The sequence below is a fragment of the Bufo gargarizans genome, chromosome 6 (assembly GCF_014858855.1).
Source record: "Bufo gargarizans isolate SCDJY-AF-19 chromosome 6, ASM1485885v1, whole genome shotgun sequence".
NCBI lineage: Eukaryota > Metazoa > Chordata > Amphibia > Anura > Bufonidae > Bufo > Bufo gargarizans.
The window spans coordinates 325899454-325918100 of NC_058085.1; the positions used below are offsets into that span (position 1 = coordinate 325899454).

Consider the following 18647-nt stretch of genomic DNA (forward strand, 5'->3'; position numbering starts at 1 on the left):
TAAAAGTGTGTAAAACAACACATAAATGTGGTACAAGACATGTACTGAAGACAGAGCTATAGCGAGTTCATATTCTGTAGACACTAGCATGGCTTCATGTGAAGGCAGATAATGCACATAATTAGCTAGATCTCTAAAGATAAAATTCCACATTTCACCCCTTAGATGCCATGGCCAAATGTGAGTACGGCATCTGAGCAGGCCAGAAGCGGGAGCTTTGCACTCCCGTGACCACATTCCCTGGTTGAGATCGGGGATTCTATTACACGGCAGTAATAGCCCGAAGCCTCAAGCAGGCTTCGGCAGCTTTTAGTGGAATATACCAATACAGGCAGCTAGGTGGCAGCACTTTTTTGTTATATTGATAGCCATCAACGAACACAATGGGCAATCTAATGATTGCCAGTTATGGTCACCCAGGGTAACTTAAAAAAATATATAAAAAGTTAATTAATAATAAAAAAAAAAAAAAAAAATACACATTTTAGGCATCGTCGCGTGCAAAAATGGCCAGTTTGCAATTCTTTTTGTCACTTCAACTACTCAAAAGAATTTTATAAAAAGTGATCAAAAAGTCACACACACTTCAAAATGGTTTCACTGAAAAGTACAGATCGCCCTGCAAAAAATTAGGCCTCGCATAGTTCCATAGGCATAACTACAAAAAAGGTTATAGGGGTCAGAATATGGCGATTAAAAAAAAAAGTGTGGTGTTATAATCGTACTGACCTGGAGAATGAAGTTAACAGGCCAATTTTACTGCATAGTGAACACTGTAAAAAATTGCCCATTTGTATCTGTGGGCACCATACAATACTGCATTCCATAGCAGTTCATGAGTTTTGGTGTAAACTGGTGGAAACGTATAGAAGCATTCCGTTTTGATCCGTCATAATAGAGGTCTATGGGCAACGGAAAACAATAGCGGAATTCATAACGCTGATGTGAACCCGCCCTAATGCAGGCTGACTATACTGGGTGGTCTGCATTGACAGAAGCCAGCAACGGTCTGCATGACTGTTCGGTCCCCGCAGCGCGTCCACGTCACAACCACGCTGTGTGTTAGTGCCCAAAGAGTCTTGAGGTCCCCTTGTTTGGGATTGAAAGAGTACCAGGGGTCAGACACCCACCAAACATTAAGACATGTCACCAGATTTCTCATCAACCACAGTGTTAACACAATATCTGCTTATCTGAACGAGGGGTTATTTATACAACCACGTCCATTTTACAGACCGCAAACCGTGGATCCACACAACATGGACACTGGCGGTGTGGACCCATTGACTTCAATGAGTCCGTGACATGTCCTACCTTTTGTGGCCGCACAGACCCAGATGCACGCGGAAGGTCTATTACAGAGTCTTGGAGATAATTCACTGGTCATGTTCAGTATTTTCCATTATTTCACGGAGCTTGAGGTAGACCGATGTTATCAGCCTGACCTGTGTATTACTTCCCGGCCCCGGTCCAGATGGAGCAGATTCTTTAAACATAATTAAACATGTCAGACTCATCACTCCACAGGAACATTTCACTAACCTCTCGCCATTAACTTGCAGGCATTTGGACAGTAGCAGCAATGAGAGGCCTGACATCAGCTCCATCCAGAGGAGAATTAAGGTATTGCACGTTCCAGCTTGTTTATGGCGTTTGATTTGCAGTGAATGTGATATCCGGTCCCTGCAGCTGACTATATATGAGAACTGTTCTAGTGTCAGGAAGAAACTGTAGTGCTTCATTCTGTGCACAATGGGGAATATTCACTAACACCCTCTTAAGGCTAGGGCTACACGCGTGACTAAGGGGTACAACTACATTGCAACATGTGTTGTGTGACATTCATGTTGCACCAGTGTCGCACGACATTTATTGTAATGATAGTCTATGATGTTATGATTAATGATAGTTATAATGATAGTTATGATTAAAGGGTTGTCCAATTTCTCAAACCCCCCCCACACATGTCCTCGATGGTAGGGAGGCTCGTCCCCGCCTGCCGATGTTTTCATCCGTGTGCAGGGAGAAGCAGCGGCGGCGGTGCGTAGACCAGGAGTGGCGCTGGGAGTGGGGTAAGTATATTACCGGTGAGGGAATCCACATATTTGGGGTTGTTTTTGAGAAATTGGATAACCCCTTTAAGGACGCTTAGTTGTCTGAAATGCGTGAACTGGAACCTAGAAGATTCTGTTTCCACACCTGTATGTATTGAATATTTGAATAAAGCAACATGGACTTTTAAACACCACACCTTTTTCACAAAGTCTATGGTGTCGCACTGAGACATGCTGCAACTGTGACTCAATAGTCGCATAAAAATCCAACTTGGATGGATTTTTTGCGACTGTTGTGACACCATAGATTATCATTACAATAAATGTCTCAGTGTAGTTGAACCCTTTAGTCGAACGACTTAGTGCTCATGCACACAAAGGTCTTTTGCGTTCCGTATACGGGCCGTATTTTGATTCCGTATATGGAACAATTCACTTCAATGGGTCCGCAAAAGATGCGGACAGCACTCTGTGTGCTGTCCGCATCCGTTGCTCCGTTACGTGGCTCCCCAAAAAATTATGAAGTGGACAAGAATAGGCATTTCTATAATGGGCCTTCTGTTCCGTTCTGCAAATTGCAGAAGGCACACGGGCGGCCTGCAAAAAACTGCACGGTCGTGTGCATGAGCCCTTACTGTTATGCGGCACATGTTGCTGTGTAGCCGTAGCCTAAGACTAGACATCTAAAAATGCACCAGATTTATCACAGGAGCTGATGCTCTCTGACTTTACTACTTTAATTTTGGTGCGTCTTCTACGGCAGGTAAAGCTTCCTTGTCGTACAAGGCGTACAAAACCTCTAAAAGTGTGTAAAACAACACATAAATGTGGTAAAAGACATGTACTGAAGACAGAGCTATAGCGAGTTCATATTCTGTAGACACTAGCATGGCTTCATGTGAAGGCAGATAATGCACATAACTAGCTAGATCTCTAAAGATAAAATTCCACATTTCACCCCTTAGATGCCATGGCCAAATGTGAGTACGGCATCTGAGCAGGCCGGAAGCGGGAGCTTTGCACTCCCGTGACCACATTCCCTGGCTGAGATCGGGGATTCTATTACACGGCAGTAATAGCCCGAAGCCTCAAGCAGGCTTCGGCAGCTTTTAGTGGAATATACCAATACAGGCAACTAGGTGGTAGCACTGTTTTGTTATATTGATAGCCATCAACGAACACAATGGGCAATCTAATGATTGCCAGTCATGGTTACCCAGGGTAACTTAAAAAAATATATAAAAAGTTCAAATCACCCCCCTTTCCCCAAAATCAAAATACTTAACCAATAAAAATAAAAAATACACATTGTAGGCATCGTCGCGTGCAAAAATGGCCAGTTTGCAATTCTTTTTGTCACTTCAACTACTCAAAAGAATTTTATAAAAAGTGATCAAAAAGTCACACACACTTCAAAATGGTTTCACTGAAAAGTACAGATCGCCCTGCAAAAAATTAGGCCTCGCATAGTTCCATAGGCATAACTACAAAAAAGGTTATAGGGGTCAGAATATGGCGATTAAAAAAAAAAGTGTGGTGTTATAATCGTACTGACCTGGAGAATGAAGTTAACAGGCCAATTTTACTGCATAGTGAACACTGTAAAAAACCAGAAGTGTGGCAGAATTTATTTTACTTTTTTTTTTCCAATACCACCCCATTTTGATTTTTTTTTTTTTTTTTTTTTTTTACAAATAACCCCTCATAAGGCTATGTGAACAGAAAATAAAGTTATGACTCTGGGAAGGCGGAGAGTGAAATACAAAAATGGAAAATCGCCCGGTCCTCTAAGGGTTAACGTGGTTCCCTCATGATTACAAGCATCCCCTATGAGCCAGCCCAGAATGGTCCTGTCCTGACAAACTTGGTCCAGCCAAGTATTACACAATTGCCCATTTGTATCTGTGGGCACCATACAATACTGCATTCCATAGCAGTTCATGAGTTTTGGTGTAAACTGACCTGCTAAGTTGTGACATTTTTAGTGGTAAAATGTGTGACTTTTCTCACCAAATTTGGAAAGCAAAGAAAAAAAAGTGTGTAGGATATGTGAAAATGGTGCATGGTTTGCCCAAAACCTCCACCTGCTCATAGGATAAAATTTAATTTCCAACAGTTAAAGTATGATGCAAACTGTAGTGGAGGTGATCTTCTTACCGGTCACTGTATTTGTGAGTTATCTCCTCCCTTCTGATCCTCCGCTGTGTCATGTGACAAACACTCTGATCTCCAACTGACCCAGGACATATACACTGCCTGTCCAAAAAGAAAGTCGCCACCTGGATTTAACTAAGCAAATAGTTATGAGCCTATCTTTCAGCTGGCAACAAGTTATTTAACCCCAACTGGTGCAATGAGTTGCTTCTCATTTCTTAAACAACCATGCCGAAAGACACATCTCGTGGTCGTGGAAAAGATGTTAGTCTGTTTGAGAAGGGTCAAATCATTGGCATGCATCAAGCAGAGAAAACATCTAAGGAAACTACAAAAATTGGGTTAAGAACTGTCCAACGCATTATTAAAAACTGGAAGGATAGTGGGGACCCATCATATTCGAGGAAGAAATGTGGCGGGAAAAAAATCCTGAATGATCGTGATCGGCGATCACTTAAACGTTTGGTGAAATCCAATTGAAGAAAAACAGTAGAACTCAGGGCTATGTTGAATAGTGAAAGTAAGAGCATTTCCACACTCACAATGCGAAGGGAGCTCAAAGGATTGGGACTGAACAGCTGGGTACCCGTAAAAAAACCACTAATCAGTGAGGCAAACCAGAAAAAAAGGCTTCAATTTGCTAGGGAGCATAAAGATTGGACTCTGGAGCAATGGAAGAAGGTCGTGTGGTCTGATAAGTCCAGATTTACCCTGTTCCAGAATGATGGCCGCATCAGGGTAAGAAGAGACGCAGATGAAGTGATGCACCCATCATGCCTAGTGCCTACTGTACAAGCCTGTGGGGGCAGTGCTATGAATCTGGGGTTGCTGCAGTTGGTCAGGTCTAGGTTCAGCAACAGTATGTGCTCCAAGAATGAGGTCAGCTGACTACCTGAACATACTGAATGACCAGGTTATTCCATCAATGGCTTTTTTTTTTCTTCCCTGATGGCACAGGCATATTCCAAGATGACAATGCCAGGATTCATCGGGCTCAAATTGTGAAAGAATGGTTCAGGGAGCATGAGACATCATTTTCACACATGGATTGGCCACCACAGTCCAGACCTTAACCCCATTGAGAAACTTTGGGATGTGCTGGAGAAGGCTTTGCGCAGCAGTCAGACTCTACCATCATCAATGCAAGATCTTGGTGAAATATTTATGAAACACAGAAGCTTATCGAAGCGATGCCACAGCGAATGCGTGCCGTAATCAAAGCTAAAGACTCCTCTAGCTGCACTGATTTTGGCCTGTAAATGATTTTTCTTTCTGTCTGTACAACTGAAATTTGGGTCCCAAATCAAGGTAAAATCCAAGATTCACATTGACAATAAAAATATTTGTACATATGTCAAATCTATGCATAGGGCCCCCGTTCACCCGACAGCGGCCAAACTGCAAACCGGAGTGTGAACGTAGACTTATTTTCTATGATACATAATGCTCATCTCTCATGCCAGGTCTGTGTTATTAAATACTTGAATTCCCCATAAAGTAACAGTTCTCAATAATCTTTTCTTAAAACTCTGTTCCCCTATTACTCATTCTGGAAATGCATTAATGAATTCACAAGTGGGCATTTCTTTTACTCTTGTAAATAAGGCATATCCTTACACTGACTATGTCCAGTCATTGCTGACAGCGGAGAAGGGTGACGCCCCATTGTCAGTTTATTCATACATTTTCAGGAGGAATAACAGAGGAACAGCACCATTTAGAAAACTCTAAAAATTGCTCTTTCAGAATTACTTGAGGAATGTAATTATTTACAAAGATGGACGTCTCTTTAAAACAAGCAGTCCTGGCTGTACTCTGGTGTCTCATCTACTGTATGTTTTAATGCAATACAAAATACAAGCCTGGAGCTCCCGTATACTGCAGAGTACTAAATTTCACACTAAAGTATGTACTTTCATGTTTTCTTGTGTCTCCACATTTAATATGTGTCTTCTCCATTTCTGAGTTGAATGTGGCTCCCGAACATGTCTCAAAATTGACTATGGCTCTTAAGGTAAAATAAAAAGATCAGGGACCTCTGCTGTAGTGTCTGATGAGCGTTGTACCAGGAACGGACTGCCATAGAAGAAACAAATGATTCATTTACAAATGTTGTCACATTGTGTTTCCTGCAGAAAGTCACCCATGACATGGACATGTGCTATGGGATGATGGGAAGCCTCTTCCGCAGTGGTTCACGTCAGACTCTGTTTGCAAGTCAGGTGATGCGTTACGCAGACCTCTATGCCGCCTCATTCATCAATCTCTTGTATTACCCGTTCAGCTACCTCTTCAGAGCTGCTCATGTTCTGGTGAGTCTCTACAACTTCCACCTACAGTACCACCTGATACTTGTAAGTCAAATAATTTCCTATACCCAGAGCAGGTGTAAGGAGATTGTCCGGTCTTTCAAAATTATGTGCAAATGATTTACATGTACTATAAATAGTCAATTACTAATGTACCATCTGTACCAGTCTCAGATGAGGTTACATGACCATGCTCCCGGTGTTTATCCTTTGCTTGTCTATCATCCTTACATAGAACACATGGTTATTTGCCCTCTTCCCCTCCCTGATGTAGAAGACGCCACAAACCACATGATCCCTATTGCTCCCTACTGTTCCCACTCCTGCCTACGGGGGAGATCATGTTTCTCATGCTGGGTAGCAGCTTGTACAGTAGCAGATCTGTGTGTGTGTGTGTGTGAAGATGGGAAGTAATTACAGCATTACCTTACACTAATAGTCGGGCATGCAGGCAGCTGTAAATAGACAGTGCCTGAAAGAGAAGAGATGAATAATGGGAACTGTAGTTATTGGTAATCCTGCCCACAGGAAGCTCTGGCTGCATCAGAACAAAGGTGCAGCACAGAGCTGGGCAAGATGATAAACATTCAGACCCATATACAGTAGGTATTTTTCTATATTTTCAGAAAACCCTTTTAACTAGTTAGTAGAACTGTATAAGAAACTGTACATGTTATTCTTGGTTGCTGGATGGGAATACATTTGCACATATATATATATATATATATATATATATAATATGGGGCATACCTTTTTGGCTTCATGTTTCAAATGGCCTTACCATACGCGATGTGAACCTAGTCTAAGCATGCAATTCTTGATCTACCCCGAACAGTTCTTCTAAAATCTCTTTTCCTCTAGATGCCCCACGAATCCACAGTGGAACATATTCATGTGGATATTAACGAATCGGAGTCACCAATGGCCACACGGAACCGCACTTCGTTAGACTTCAAGGATTCTGATTTCAAGCGGCATCATCTGACTCGCTCTATCAGTGAAATTAAGCCACCCAACCTATTCCCGCAAACACCACAAGAAATCACACACTGCCACGATGAGGATGACGACGAAGAGGAGGAGGAAGAAGAAGAAGAGGAGGAGGAAGAATAAGTATTATCCCGAGGAGGATATTGGAGAGCTCACTGTAATATTATACTAGGAAACTTTTGTTCTTTTGGAACAAATTTCCGCGAACACAGAAGATATTTTTCTCCCCTATTTTTGTTAATCCCGTCCAATAGTTATGAATTCGAGTCACTTTTATTAACACAGGTTGTACATTTCTGCCGGAGGGTATGGATACTGATCTGACATGGCACAGTATTTACTGATTCGTGTTCATATTGTAGAGTTTTTACATTTAATGCCATCACGAGAAATGTCGTCTGTGAATGACGAGGCACAAATCTCCCATGAGCACTCGTGTCCTGCAGGCACAACATATGTAATGTGATTGCCTTACGTGGACGTTGGTTGCGGTATTCTGCCAACTTCTTATAGTAGCCGACCCACACAATGACCAAATTATGTTGGACAGCCTTTACCTGATGTATAAATAGAGCATGGAACTTTTTTTTCTTAGCTATTGGAAACCATCGGCCCGACACCCACAGCCTATGATTTGTTATAAGCCGTTCAGAACATTCTACTTCATTTATCTATAGTGCCTATAGAAAAGAGGGCACCTCCATTTGAAAAAATGGTGCAAATTGCATTAGGCTTATCAAGGTTGGGTATTTATTCCTTAAAGTGGCACTGCACTTTGGGAGAGCCTTTGATATCTCATAGGAATATGTCAAAAGTTTTGAGACCCCCACCGATCGCTAGAATGAGGAGAGAGACGAGCTTGCTTAGCCCTTGCTGAAGTAGACGGCTCAATAGAAGGAGCGAGGAGAGAGAGCAAGCTATGCGAGTGCTTCTGTCTCCTCATTCTAGGGATCATGGGGGTCTCAGCACTAAGATCCTCACCAATCAAAACATTTTATATGTCCCTATGACATATCAAAACTTTTTCCAAAGTACAGGGACACTTTAATAAGTGATGGCATGTTGCTAAAAAAAAAATGCAATGACTTCATGATGTGTCCTTTGGAAACTGTTCCCAAAAACTGTAAGCGAAGGGTGCCCTTCAGCTGTTTCGCTGCATAGTGCTGGTCCCATCCGCGTGCTGTGCTGGGAACTGCTCCTTTGGATGGGGCAGTATATATATTTTTTTTTTTGCAGTAGATGGATAGGAGTTCTGCTCTGCAGGGAAAAAAAGAATGAATTCATTGTAACCCTTAACTAGCAGTGACGTGAACACCGCTTTAACTAGGCCTTCACTCTGAGGTTTGTGGAACCCCCACAATCAGTAAGTGATATGCCAGAATTTCAGTTGATGGCAAATCCACCATAATGTCCCTAATTGGGCATTTGAAAATAAACGGGTTTTCTTAACCAGACGCCTTTAAATTTGGCACATGTCTCTTGGGCCCTTTTATACGTCCCCTGGAATGTGACAAGTGATCATATAAGTGATTATACATTTGTGGCATCACAATTGATGAAGCTATGACTTGCTGTGTGCTAGTTGCACCCATAAAACGGCTCCCTCTGCTGGTTACACGCAGCTCTGCCGATGACTTGGAGGTGTAAATTCTATAGTCTACAGCAAATTTCATTCAATTTTAAAGCTGTGATTGTTATGTTGATGCTATTTGACAAGTTCTAAAAAAAACTAGTGTTAACCTCTGCTGGAATTACTATAAGGTTTTATGTTGATGCTTATACTGTCTTGGATTGTTTTATTGCACCATGCAGAAATACTTTAGTCCTTCTTACTGGAGCAGCTCTATACGAGGCAGCATACGACTGTACACATGGCCACCAGACCTGATAGTGCCCAGGATCGGCTGAGCTTTTGCTCTCCCACAGCATATACTCTCTAAGTACTCGCAGCAAAACCAGATTTAATACATTTGTTTTTCATTTTAAAGTGAATGTCCTCCAGTGAACACCATTCTATTGTTGTGTGTTTATTTTTATTTTATTTTTTAAATCCAAATTGATCATTTATGTGCTAATTAATTTCTTCATATGCCTTCATAGGAGCTCCAAATTACCTGCGTAGACCAATATGGTGCCACCACTAGGGGGAGCTTAGATGCTTACTGCATACAGTATGCCATAAACCCCCTCTAGTGGTGGCTGCAGGCAGGCAAAAGGCTTTTTTTATTTTTTTATTCTGTTTATCTAGGGGATGATCTGAAGTCCCTACCCCTAAATTAATCTTAATTTGACCAAACAACATGGTTTTACAAGGCGGAGATTCACTTTAAACCCTATCTCTACTACGTTTACTACAAACATAGTAGCATAAAATACCTTTTGCAGAATCTTTTGTCTCTTATTGCAGAAAATCCTCCCCTAGGGTGTAGATTCTGCAGGGTGCACTTGACTTACCGTCTGGGGTGACCATCAGTTGAGCTTGTGTAGCTACGTGTATCGATGTGGTCACAGGATAAGAGAGATGTTCTCTGAATGATGTTTGTCCCTCTACTGTTCAGGGGCCCGAGTACAAGTGTATATCTGGCCATGGGAGACTATCCTGGTATGTGATGTTCTTTATAACAATAATTACCTGTATCCATTGTTAGTTGTCAAAAGTTTTGACCATAGCAAGCAGTCGGGTGGTACGATTGTGGAGAACCGTATTCTGGTTTGTACATAACCCGCCCGAAACGTCTCGTGAGCCAGTAGTATTCCCATCCTGCCATTAGGATGCTCAGTCACAAGCAGCTGTCCTTGTATTACTGTAGATATAACCTGTATGGGTTTTCTTTTCCATTTAATTTTTTTATTTTTATGTGTTTAATGATTGCAGATATATACTTTGCCCCTGCATCCGGTTGACCTCCAGGGCATTTAACCACATGCTCATTCGGTTTGCTGCATTATTTTTGTTTACTAAAAGTGACCAATAGAGTGTATTTCTTCAGCTTTATTACTTAGAGCGATGCTCTGCAGCCTGTGGCCCTTCAGCCATTGTGAAACTACAGCTCCCAGCATGCCTTGACACAACAGCTGGAGAGTCACAGGTAGCAGATCACTGATTTAGAGCTATGACTGAATGGCAGGTCTGGGGTGTAGTCCCAGATTACCTTTATACTAAGATGATTTACATAAAGTAGTTTTTACAAACTCATGTATCTATTTAGCAATTATGTTACTGTATATATCATTATTATTCCTTCCATGCTGGGAGTTGTAGTCCAACAACAACTAGCCACCTGCAGGTTGTCTCTGGGTTCTCAGTGTAAAGTTCACTGGTGCCTCCAGCCCATTACCTTAACTTATATGAAGATGGCCCACACTGCTATATACCGCCATGCTTGTAAGGCTGAGTTCACATCACCGTTTAGCTTTCTGTTATGCTCCGTCAGAACAGAAATTTTTTAAAAAACGCATCCGTTATTTTGAGTATCAGGTATGATCAGTTTGTGTCACTTCCGTCAGAGATCAGTTATTTTTGATGGGAGAAAGTACTGCATGCCGGACATTTTCTCTGTTCCAAAATAACTGATCTCTGACTGAAGTGACACAAGCTGATCATAACTGATCTGTTTTTTTTTTTTTCTGTGAGAATGGAAAGCTAAACGGTGATGGGACCTCAGCCTGTGTCAGCATGCATAGGTAACCAGGAAATGGATCTTCAGCAGTGCTGACTTGGGACCTTAAAGTGAATGTCCACCCTGGAATGCATTTTGTATCTAATTAAGTTAAAATTTTATATATCTTTATAGTGGTCGAAACCGTATTTTTCTGATAAACCGCTCCAAATACCCCACATAGACATAGATTCAAAAGATGTCATTCTGGCTGCCTACAGCCACCACTAGAGGGAGCTGATTGCTTGCTGTTTATACAATAAACAAAAAAAAAACTAAGCATTTAAGCTCCCTCTAGTGGTGGCTAGGGACAGGCGTACTGTTATTTTTTTTTCTATGCAGAAGATTTAGGGCTCAGTATCTAAAAAATCATATAATTAATATAAAGATATATTATAAATGTAATAAGCACAGAACTATGGACCTAAAAATGACTTGATGATAGTAGATAAAGGTGGAGATTCACATTTTATGGCATGTCAACCAGAGCAAGGGTCCCAGTGAATGGTAAAGACACTTTCCATATTTCTTTTTTATTTTTTTTACTTGAATACAGCATAATCACGGCATGCGAATGGTCACTCTCTCCACTATGTGTTAGAGAAGTCCACATTAGCACTATGTCCCCTTCATGTTCTCTTTTCTGTCACACTTTGGGGACGTAGTATTACAGAGCGATATCTAATCCCATAGCAGTGTCGGTTCTGTGACGTCTGAGGAAGTGATCTGTGAAGCACATGTTTGTGAACCCTGCACAATAGAACAGTTCTATGTACAAGGACATTGCGGAACTTGAGCCTGCCCTCCATTGTGATATAACATGTTCTCTCTGCACTATAACCACATGCTATAACAGTGATTGCTCTTGTTTTCCTATTATGTTTGATCTTTTAACCTGGAATTGGTTTATTTTCTTTACTGGTTTGTAAATTATACTATACTGTAATCAATAAATTTTAAGAAATAGAACTTTTCACGTTTTTGTTTCCAGGTTGGGGAAATTATTAAAGGGATTATCCCATGAATAATGTAAAATAAAAATGAAAATCCTACATCACAACCTCGTTCTTACAAAGCTAGAACCAGCCCTGTACCTCACATGGATCCAGAGATCTCCACATTCATTGTGCTGCTAGATTATTGTCAAGCTGTCCGTTTAGGGTGTATGTCCTTTCTGCTGCAGCTGGTGGACAGTTGAAGGATGGAACGGAGCATGTGCTTCCACCTCAGTGAGCAGGACAGAGGAGTTAGAAAAAGAGCAAACAGCAGGTGGCGCTGTACAGATAGATTTCATTAAATAACTCTGTATCTATAATACCTTTTTTAATTACATGCAATTACCAAAGTATTCAGATCCAGGTGCTGGTGTGAAAAGTGTAGAATACTTTTTTTGGGACAACCTATTTAAACCAGGGTTTCAGAAGCATAAGATGCACCACAAAAATTAAGAGACACACACCTAATTTAAACCAGCAAGGGAGCAGTTTAAATGTGGCAAACCGGGTGCAGAACCCCAAAATCACTAATATTTGCATAAGCACCAAAAATGTATCTTCATTTTCTGGAATATAGGCTTAATAAATGTGGGCCTTTTATCAGAAAAAATAAAAGTTCTAACCACTATAAGCCTCCTAATCTCTAACATTCCAGATACCTGCAACTACCACCAGAGGGCGTTGCTGCATGCTGTTAAAGCGCGGCTGTCAGCAGGTTTGTACCTATGACACGGGCTGACCTGTTACATGTGCACTTGGCAGCTGAAGGCATCTGTGTTGGTCCCATGTTCATATGTGCCCGCATTGCTGAGAAAAATGGAGTTTTAATATATGCAAATTAGCCTCTAGGAGCAATGGGGGAGTTGTCATTACACCTAGAGGATCTGCTCTCTCTGCAACTGCTGCGCCTCTTGCACATTGATTGACAGGGTCAGGTGTGATGACTTTTTCACTGCCTGACCCTGCCAAAGTATAGAGGGCTTGGCAGTTGCAGAGAGAGCTGAGCCTCTAGGTGTAACAGTAACGCCCCCGTTGCTTCTAGAGGCTCATTTGCATATATTTAAAAAAAATTCTCAGTAATGCGGGCACATAGGAACATTGGACCAACACAGACGCCTTCATCTGCCAAGTGCACATGCAACAGGTCAGCCCGTGTCATAGGTACAAATCTGCTGACAGAGATAAATCTTTGCTTATTAGGCCTCATGCACATGACTGTTCCATTTTTTTTGCGGTCTGCAAACAGCGGATTCGCAAAAAAATGGAAGCCGCCCCTGTGTTTTCCGCAATTTACGGAACGGGCGGCCCATTGTAGAAATGCCTATTGTCCGCAAAACGGACAAGAATAGGACATGTTATATTTTTTTTATGTTATTTTTTTGCGGGGCCTCGGAACGGAGTAACGGATGCGGACAGCACACGGAGTGCTGTCCGCATCTTTTGCGGCCCTATTGAAGTGAATGGGATTTTGCAGCTCAGATGCGGACCTGAAAAACGGTCGTGTGCATGAGGCCTTACGGAGGAGATATTATCAGGCTAGGTTCACATCAGTTTCGGAGTTTCCATTAGCGTAGCAGAAATACAAAAACTGTAATGGAAATCCGATGTCAGTGGGATCCGTCTTGTGCCATTTTCTGGATCCAGTGCTTCCGTTTTTTCCAGAAGCGTAATGGTGATGCGAAAGTAAAAACTAGAGATATGTCGCACAAGAGTGACAAGGAATCAATTTGAGGTGCACCCACTGACAGATATCACCCAATCTGAAAAAAATCAAAATATGTAAATAAGTAGTGGTGGGGCACTCTCTATAGTAGGGTTTGTTAATAAATATATAAAAGTGATATTCGAAAAATCTATACTATTGATTTAGCAGCAATAATAATACTACATAGAATGCTAAAACTCATAACGCAGTGTTCCCAAAAGGCATCTCCTTCAATAGTCCATCAATGGATAGCCTCCAATAATTCCCAATGAATGGGATGCTGGTCATCCAGACCTACAATTGTATTGATTGGTCCACAATGTAAAAGGATATATCAAATACAGTTCAGTTACAGCCAGATATCCCCAAAATTCGAATCAATGTGCCAGGTAGTCTCCAGTCTAAAGCGCATGCAAGCGCTGACAATATTCAGAGCGGCGTCCTGCTGTAATTGTTCGAATAATGCGATCGCTAACTTTCACAAAACTGACACTGTCTTAGGCCTAGTTCACACGAACGTATGGCTTTTATAGTTTTTTGCGGTCCGTTTTTCACGGATCCGTTGTTCCGTTTTTTGAGTTCCGTTGTGTTTCCGTTTCTGTTCCGTTGTTCCGTTCCGTTTTTCCGTATGCCATGTACAGTTTACAGTAATTACATAGGAAAAATTGGGCTGGCCATAACATTTTCAATAGATGGTTCAGAAAAAACGGAACGGAAACGGAAGACATACGGATGCATTTCCGTATGTGTTCCGTTTTTTTTGCGGATCCATTGACTTGAATGGAGCCACGACCCGTGATTTACGGCCAAATATAGGACAAGCTCTATCTTTCAACGGAACGGAAACGGAAGGCATACGGAACACATTCAGTTTTTTTTGCGGAACCATTGAAATGAATGGTTCCGTATACGGAACACAAAAAAACGGCCCGTACACCCGCAAAAAAAACGTTCGTGTGAACTAGGCCTTACCAGGAGGACTTCAGTGGATTTCTCCTGCCCTCGATGCTGTGTGCTTCTTGTGTGTTTCGGCGCTCTGGTCTCGAGGGCTGTTACTTGCTAGAGAATCTCGCGCCAACTATGGCAATGCACGTGGACCAATCAATACAATTGTAGGTCTGGATGACCAGTATCCCATTCATTGGGAATTATTGGAGGCTATCCATTGATGGCCTATTGAAGGAGATGCCTTTTTGGAACACTGTGATGTGAAAGTAGCCTGAATGGTCTCTTGTCATGCAGCCTCCTGCCTGCTAGAGGGCAGTATTACTTAATAAATCAGACATTTTAATCATTTTTCAAGCTTCACAAACTGATGTTAATATACTATATCTCTTAAACGCATGCACTGTAGTGTGTATACTGTAGTTATGTATACTGTATAGAAAAAACATAAAAAATGAATGCAAGCCAAATAATTAAGCTTTTCTAGCCTCATAAAATGCGATAAAACCTCAGAGGTAAAGACTTGTTAGCTGTGAATTATTTTATTGTGTCTTTAGGCCGAGGGGTTCATTCACATAAGAGTAAATTTTTTTATTTCCTGCAAGTATGATCAAATTGCAACAAAACACTGCAGTTTTGATTCAATTTCCCCAAAACTATGTGATTGAGATTTATTGGGCTGCTGGAAATTGCGAGACTGCCAGAGATAAAAGAGCGCTGCTCTCTAAGAATCGGGTTGCGACCTTCTGCTCCATTCATACACGCACATGGGATCCCAGTTCTAGTAACTGGTGGGTCCCAGTGCTTGGACGTCACTTATCAGAGCTTATTCTTTATCCTGTGCAGAGGAGATTGATATCATAACATGATTTTTAAAGGGATCATCCAGTAAAATGAAAATGTATAGCAATGTTGAGGTCGGCACCACACATTTTCTCTTTGAACCCCATTGTGCCCGATGGTCATGTGATCAGAAGAGTGTGCAGTTTATTTGATGTGGCAAAAAAGTCCTGTGTGCCAATCGTGTGATTCCCCCTTCAGCATGCCCCACCCCTTTTATGGAGCATAACACATCTGTCACGTAAATAAACTACCTGCTTGTTTCGACAGCGCAGGCGCACTGTATGCCTTGGCCTTTATATTTATAGTAGGTATTAGAACTCAGAGCAGCTCCATCCAATTTAGGTTAGGCTACGGCTACACTGGTCACAGCCAGGATTGCAGGGGCATCGCAGTGTAAGCGGTGTTCTCATAGAAATGAATGGGATCGCAGCGCAAGTTGCATGTGTGCAGAGTCTGTGAGCCTATCCAACTCTCCTGGATTTTTTGTGATTCAGGGGTTACAGTCACGACTCGCGCGGCGACCCCAATTCGTTTCTATGGGATCACAGCTACACTGCGATGCCCCTGTGATCCTGACCATGACCAGTGCCCGTAATGGGACTAAGCTGTAATACCAGACCCGGCTTGTAATAGGATATGGCGGTCTGTCTGACTCGGCCTCCCTCTTAACGTTCCTGATCCTTAACGTTCTGATCTGTGTTTGTACTAAGACTTGATACACTGTATACTAATAAAATCTATTTATTAAAAATTAGTCTTCAGATACAATTATTGTTTATGTATATATCCACACAGATTTTTTATATATACTAGCTGAAGGACCCGGCTTTGCACTGGTATATTTTATCTATTCATTCATTGTTTGTGTGTGTCGTTAAAAGATATCAACAGTATCCACTATAACAGTGACATCTACAGCCCCCAGCCCTTAACACTGACCCCCCCCCATAGTGCCCCGCATCCTTAAAATGGGACCTTCCACAGCAGCCCACCCCTTTAACTTTGACCTTTACAGCTGCCTGCCCCTTTAACAGTGAGTTCCACAGCACCCACCCCCTTAACAGTGCCCTCTAAAGCACCCCTCCCCTTAACACTGACCTCCATAGGGGACAGTCCCCTTAACTGTGACCTCCATCATTCCCTGCCCCTTTAACAGAGACCGCCACAGCGCCTGCCCCTTTAACAGGGACTGCCACAGTACCCCTGCTCCCTTAACAGCAGCTGCCCCTTTAATAGTGACCTTCACAGCACCTGCCCATTTAACAGTGACCTCCACAGTGGCCGCCCCTTTATTAGTGCCCTCCACAGTACCCAGTCTCTAACAGTGATTTCCACAATAACCCACCCCCTTAACAGTTACCTCCGCAGCAGCTGCCCCTTAAATAGTGACCTCCACAGTCCCCCTCAACAGTAACCTGCATAGCACCCGCTCCTTTAACAGTGACTTCCACAGCAGCTGGCCCTTTATTAGTGACCTCCACAGTACCCAGTCTCCTTAACAGTGATTTCTACAATAACCCGCCCCCTTAACAGTGACCTCCACAGAGCTCCATTCCCTTAAAATGACCTCCACAACACCCCGTCCCCTAAACAGTGACCTCTACAGTACCCCTCCCCTTAACACTGACCTCCATAGCACACTGTCCCCTTAACTGTGACCTCCACAGCAGCCTGCCCCTAGGGTGGCCAGAGGTCCGGTTTTAGGCCGGACAGTCCGGTTTTCAGACTCACAGGGATGTCCTTTTGAACAGCTCACTCTCACAGTACTGTGCTGTCTGAGCGTGAGCTGCAGGGAGAAAGTTATCCTCCTTCCCACCCCTGCAGTTGACAGAAGTTGATTTTTACCTTAATTTTTTCAATCCCTGTCGGCTGCAGAGTGGGAGGGGTGCAGTGTCCCAGGGGGTCAGTAATGTATGCTGGGCTTTGTAGTGCAGATTGACCACTAACCTGGGATCCACTGTCTTTTCTTGAAATCGGGGCGAATGCTGGAACAGGCAGGTAGTTCAAAGTTCGTGACGCCAGTGTCAATTAAACGGTGACACGCCGTGTATGATGTTATAAAAGAATGAAGCAAGCATAGGGTAGCCAACAAAAACTGGAACTTTACTGAATATCAGCAGGTAATAATACCTGGACGCAGTTGGAGGCGCCGTTCCATGAAAGACAGTTGGTTTTCTATAAGAATACAGGTGGTTCTTGGAATTACAGAATGGCCGGTCTTAGCAATGTATAATACAGAGTGTTGATTGCAGGAGATGCAGTACAGGCGGCTTGCACACTATTCCTGACTGGTCCTGACACATGTGACTTTTCTCTCCAAGGTCTAATGCCCTTTATCTGGCGTACCCTTGAAGCTGTCCTTATCTAGTACCTCCTCTGTTATCTTGAGTACCTCTTGCTTTATCTGATCGGCCTCTGTGGTATTCTGTGTCTTGGCTGATGGCTTAGCTTATGCTGTTTCATCTGAACGGATGATGACTCAGGAGGGGAACCTTCTCCTTGGATCCGGAACCCGGTTACAGGGCCTTTACTACCCTCTCCTAGTCGGCAGGCTTCAGGCCTGCTATGCTCTCACAGGCCCATAGCCTGGCCTTCACTACAGACACAGGATCATTTCTGACCTCTGCTCCCACTGTCTGACTCCTGCTACTTACTTCCTGACTGGGCCTTATATAACCTAGGGTTCCCTAGCTCCCTCTAGTGACTCAGAGCTGGAACTGACACCCTAGCCGGCCTGCAAATGCACGTTTCACAGTAACAGGAAAATACATAGCATGACATTGACAAGATATTCTATACCAACCTCCCCATAAATACAGGGGGAACGACAATACCCAAGTGACCCTTCTGTAGTGACGGGGTATTACTCTCCCGTACACTACATACCCCGCTGCTTTAAGCTGAGTACGACCTCGTACTCCATCAGGGCCCGCCCAACTGGAATCATGACCTGAAATAGAGAAAGACACATGCATACATACATATATGTCATT

General features: G+C 42.7%; 1 protein-coding gene across 7 annotated transcripts in view; it reads left to right on the plus strand.

The window, feature by feature from the left end:
* Window positions 1–11486, plus strand: part of NT5C2 (5'-nucleotidase, cytosolic II) — a 107734-nt gene extending 96248 nt beyond the window's left edge. For all 7 annotated transcript variants that reach the window (XM_044297943.1, XM_044297945.1, XM_044297944.1 and 4 more), the window contains 3 exons: window positions 1563–1623; window positions 6344–6520; window positions 7379–11486. In XM_044297943.1, the coding sequence (XP_044153878.1) occupies window positions 1563–1623; window positions 6344–6520; window positions 7379–7630 (490 nt within the window). In that variant the 3' untranslated portion in view covers window positions 7631–11486. The remainder of the gene's footprint in view (window positions 1–1562; window positions 1624–6343; window positions 6521–7378) is intronic.
* The last annotated feature ends 7161 nt before the right edge of the window (window positions 11487–18647 follow it).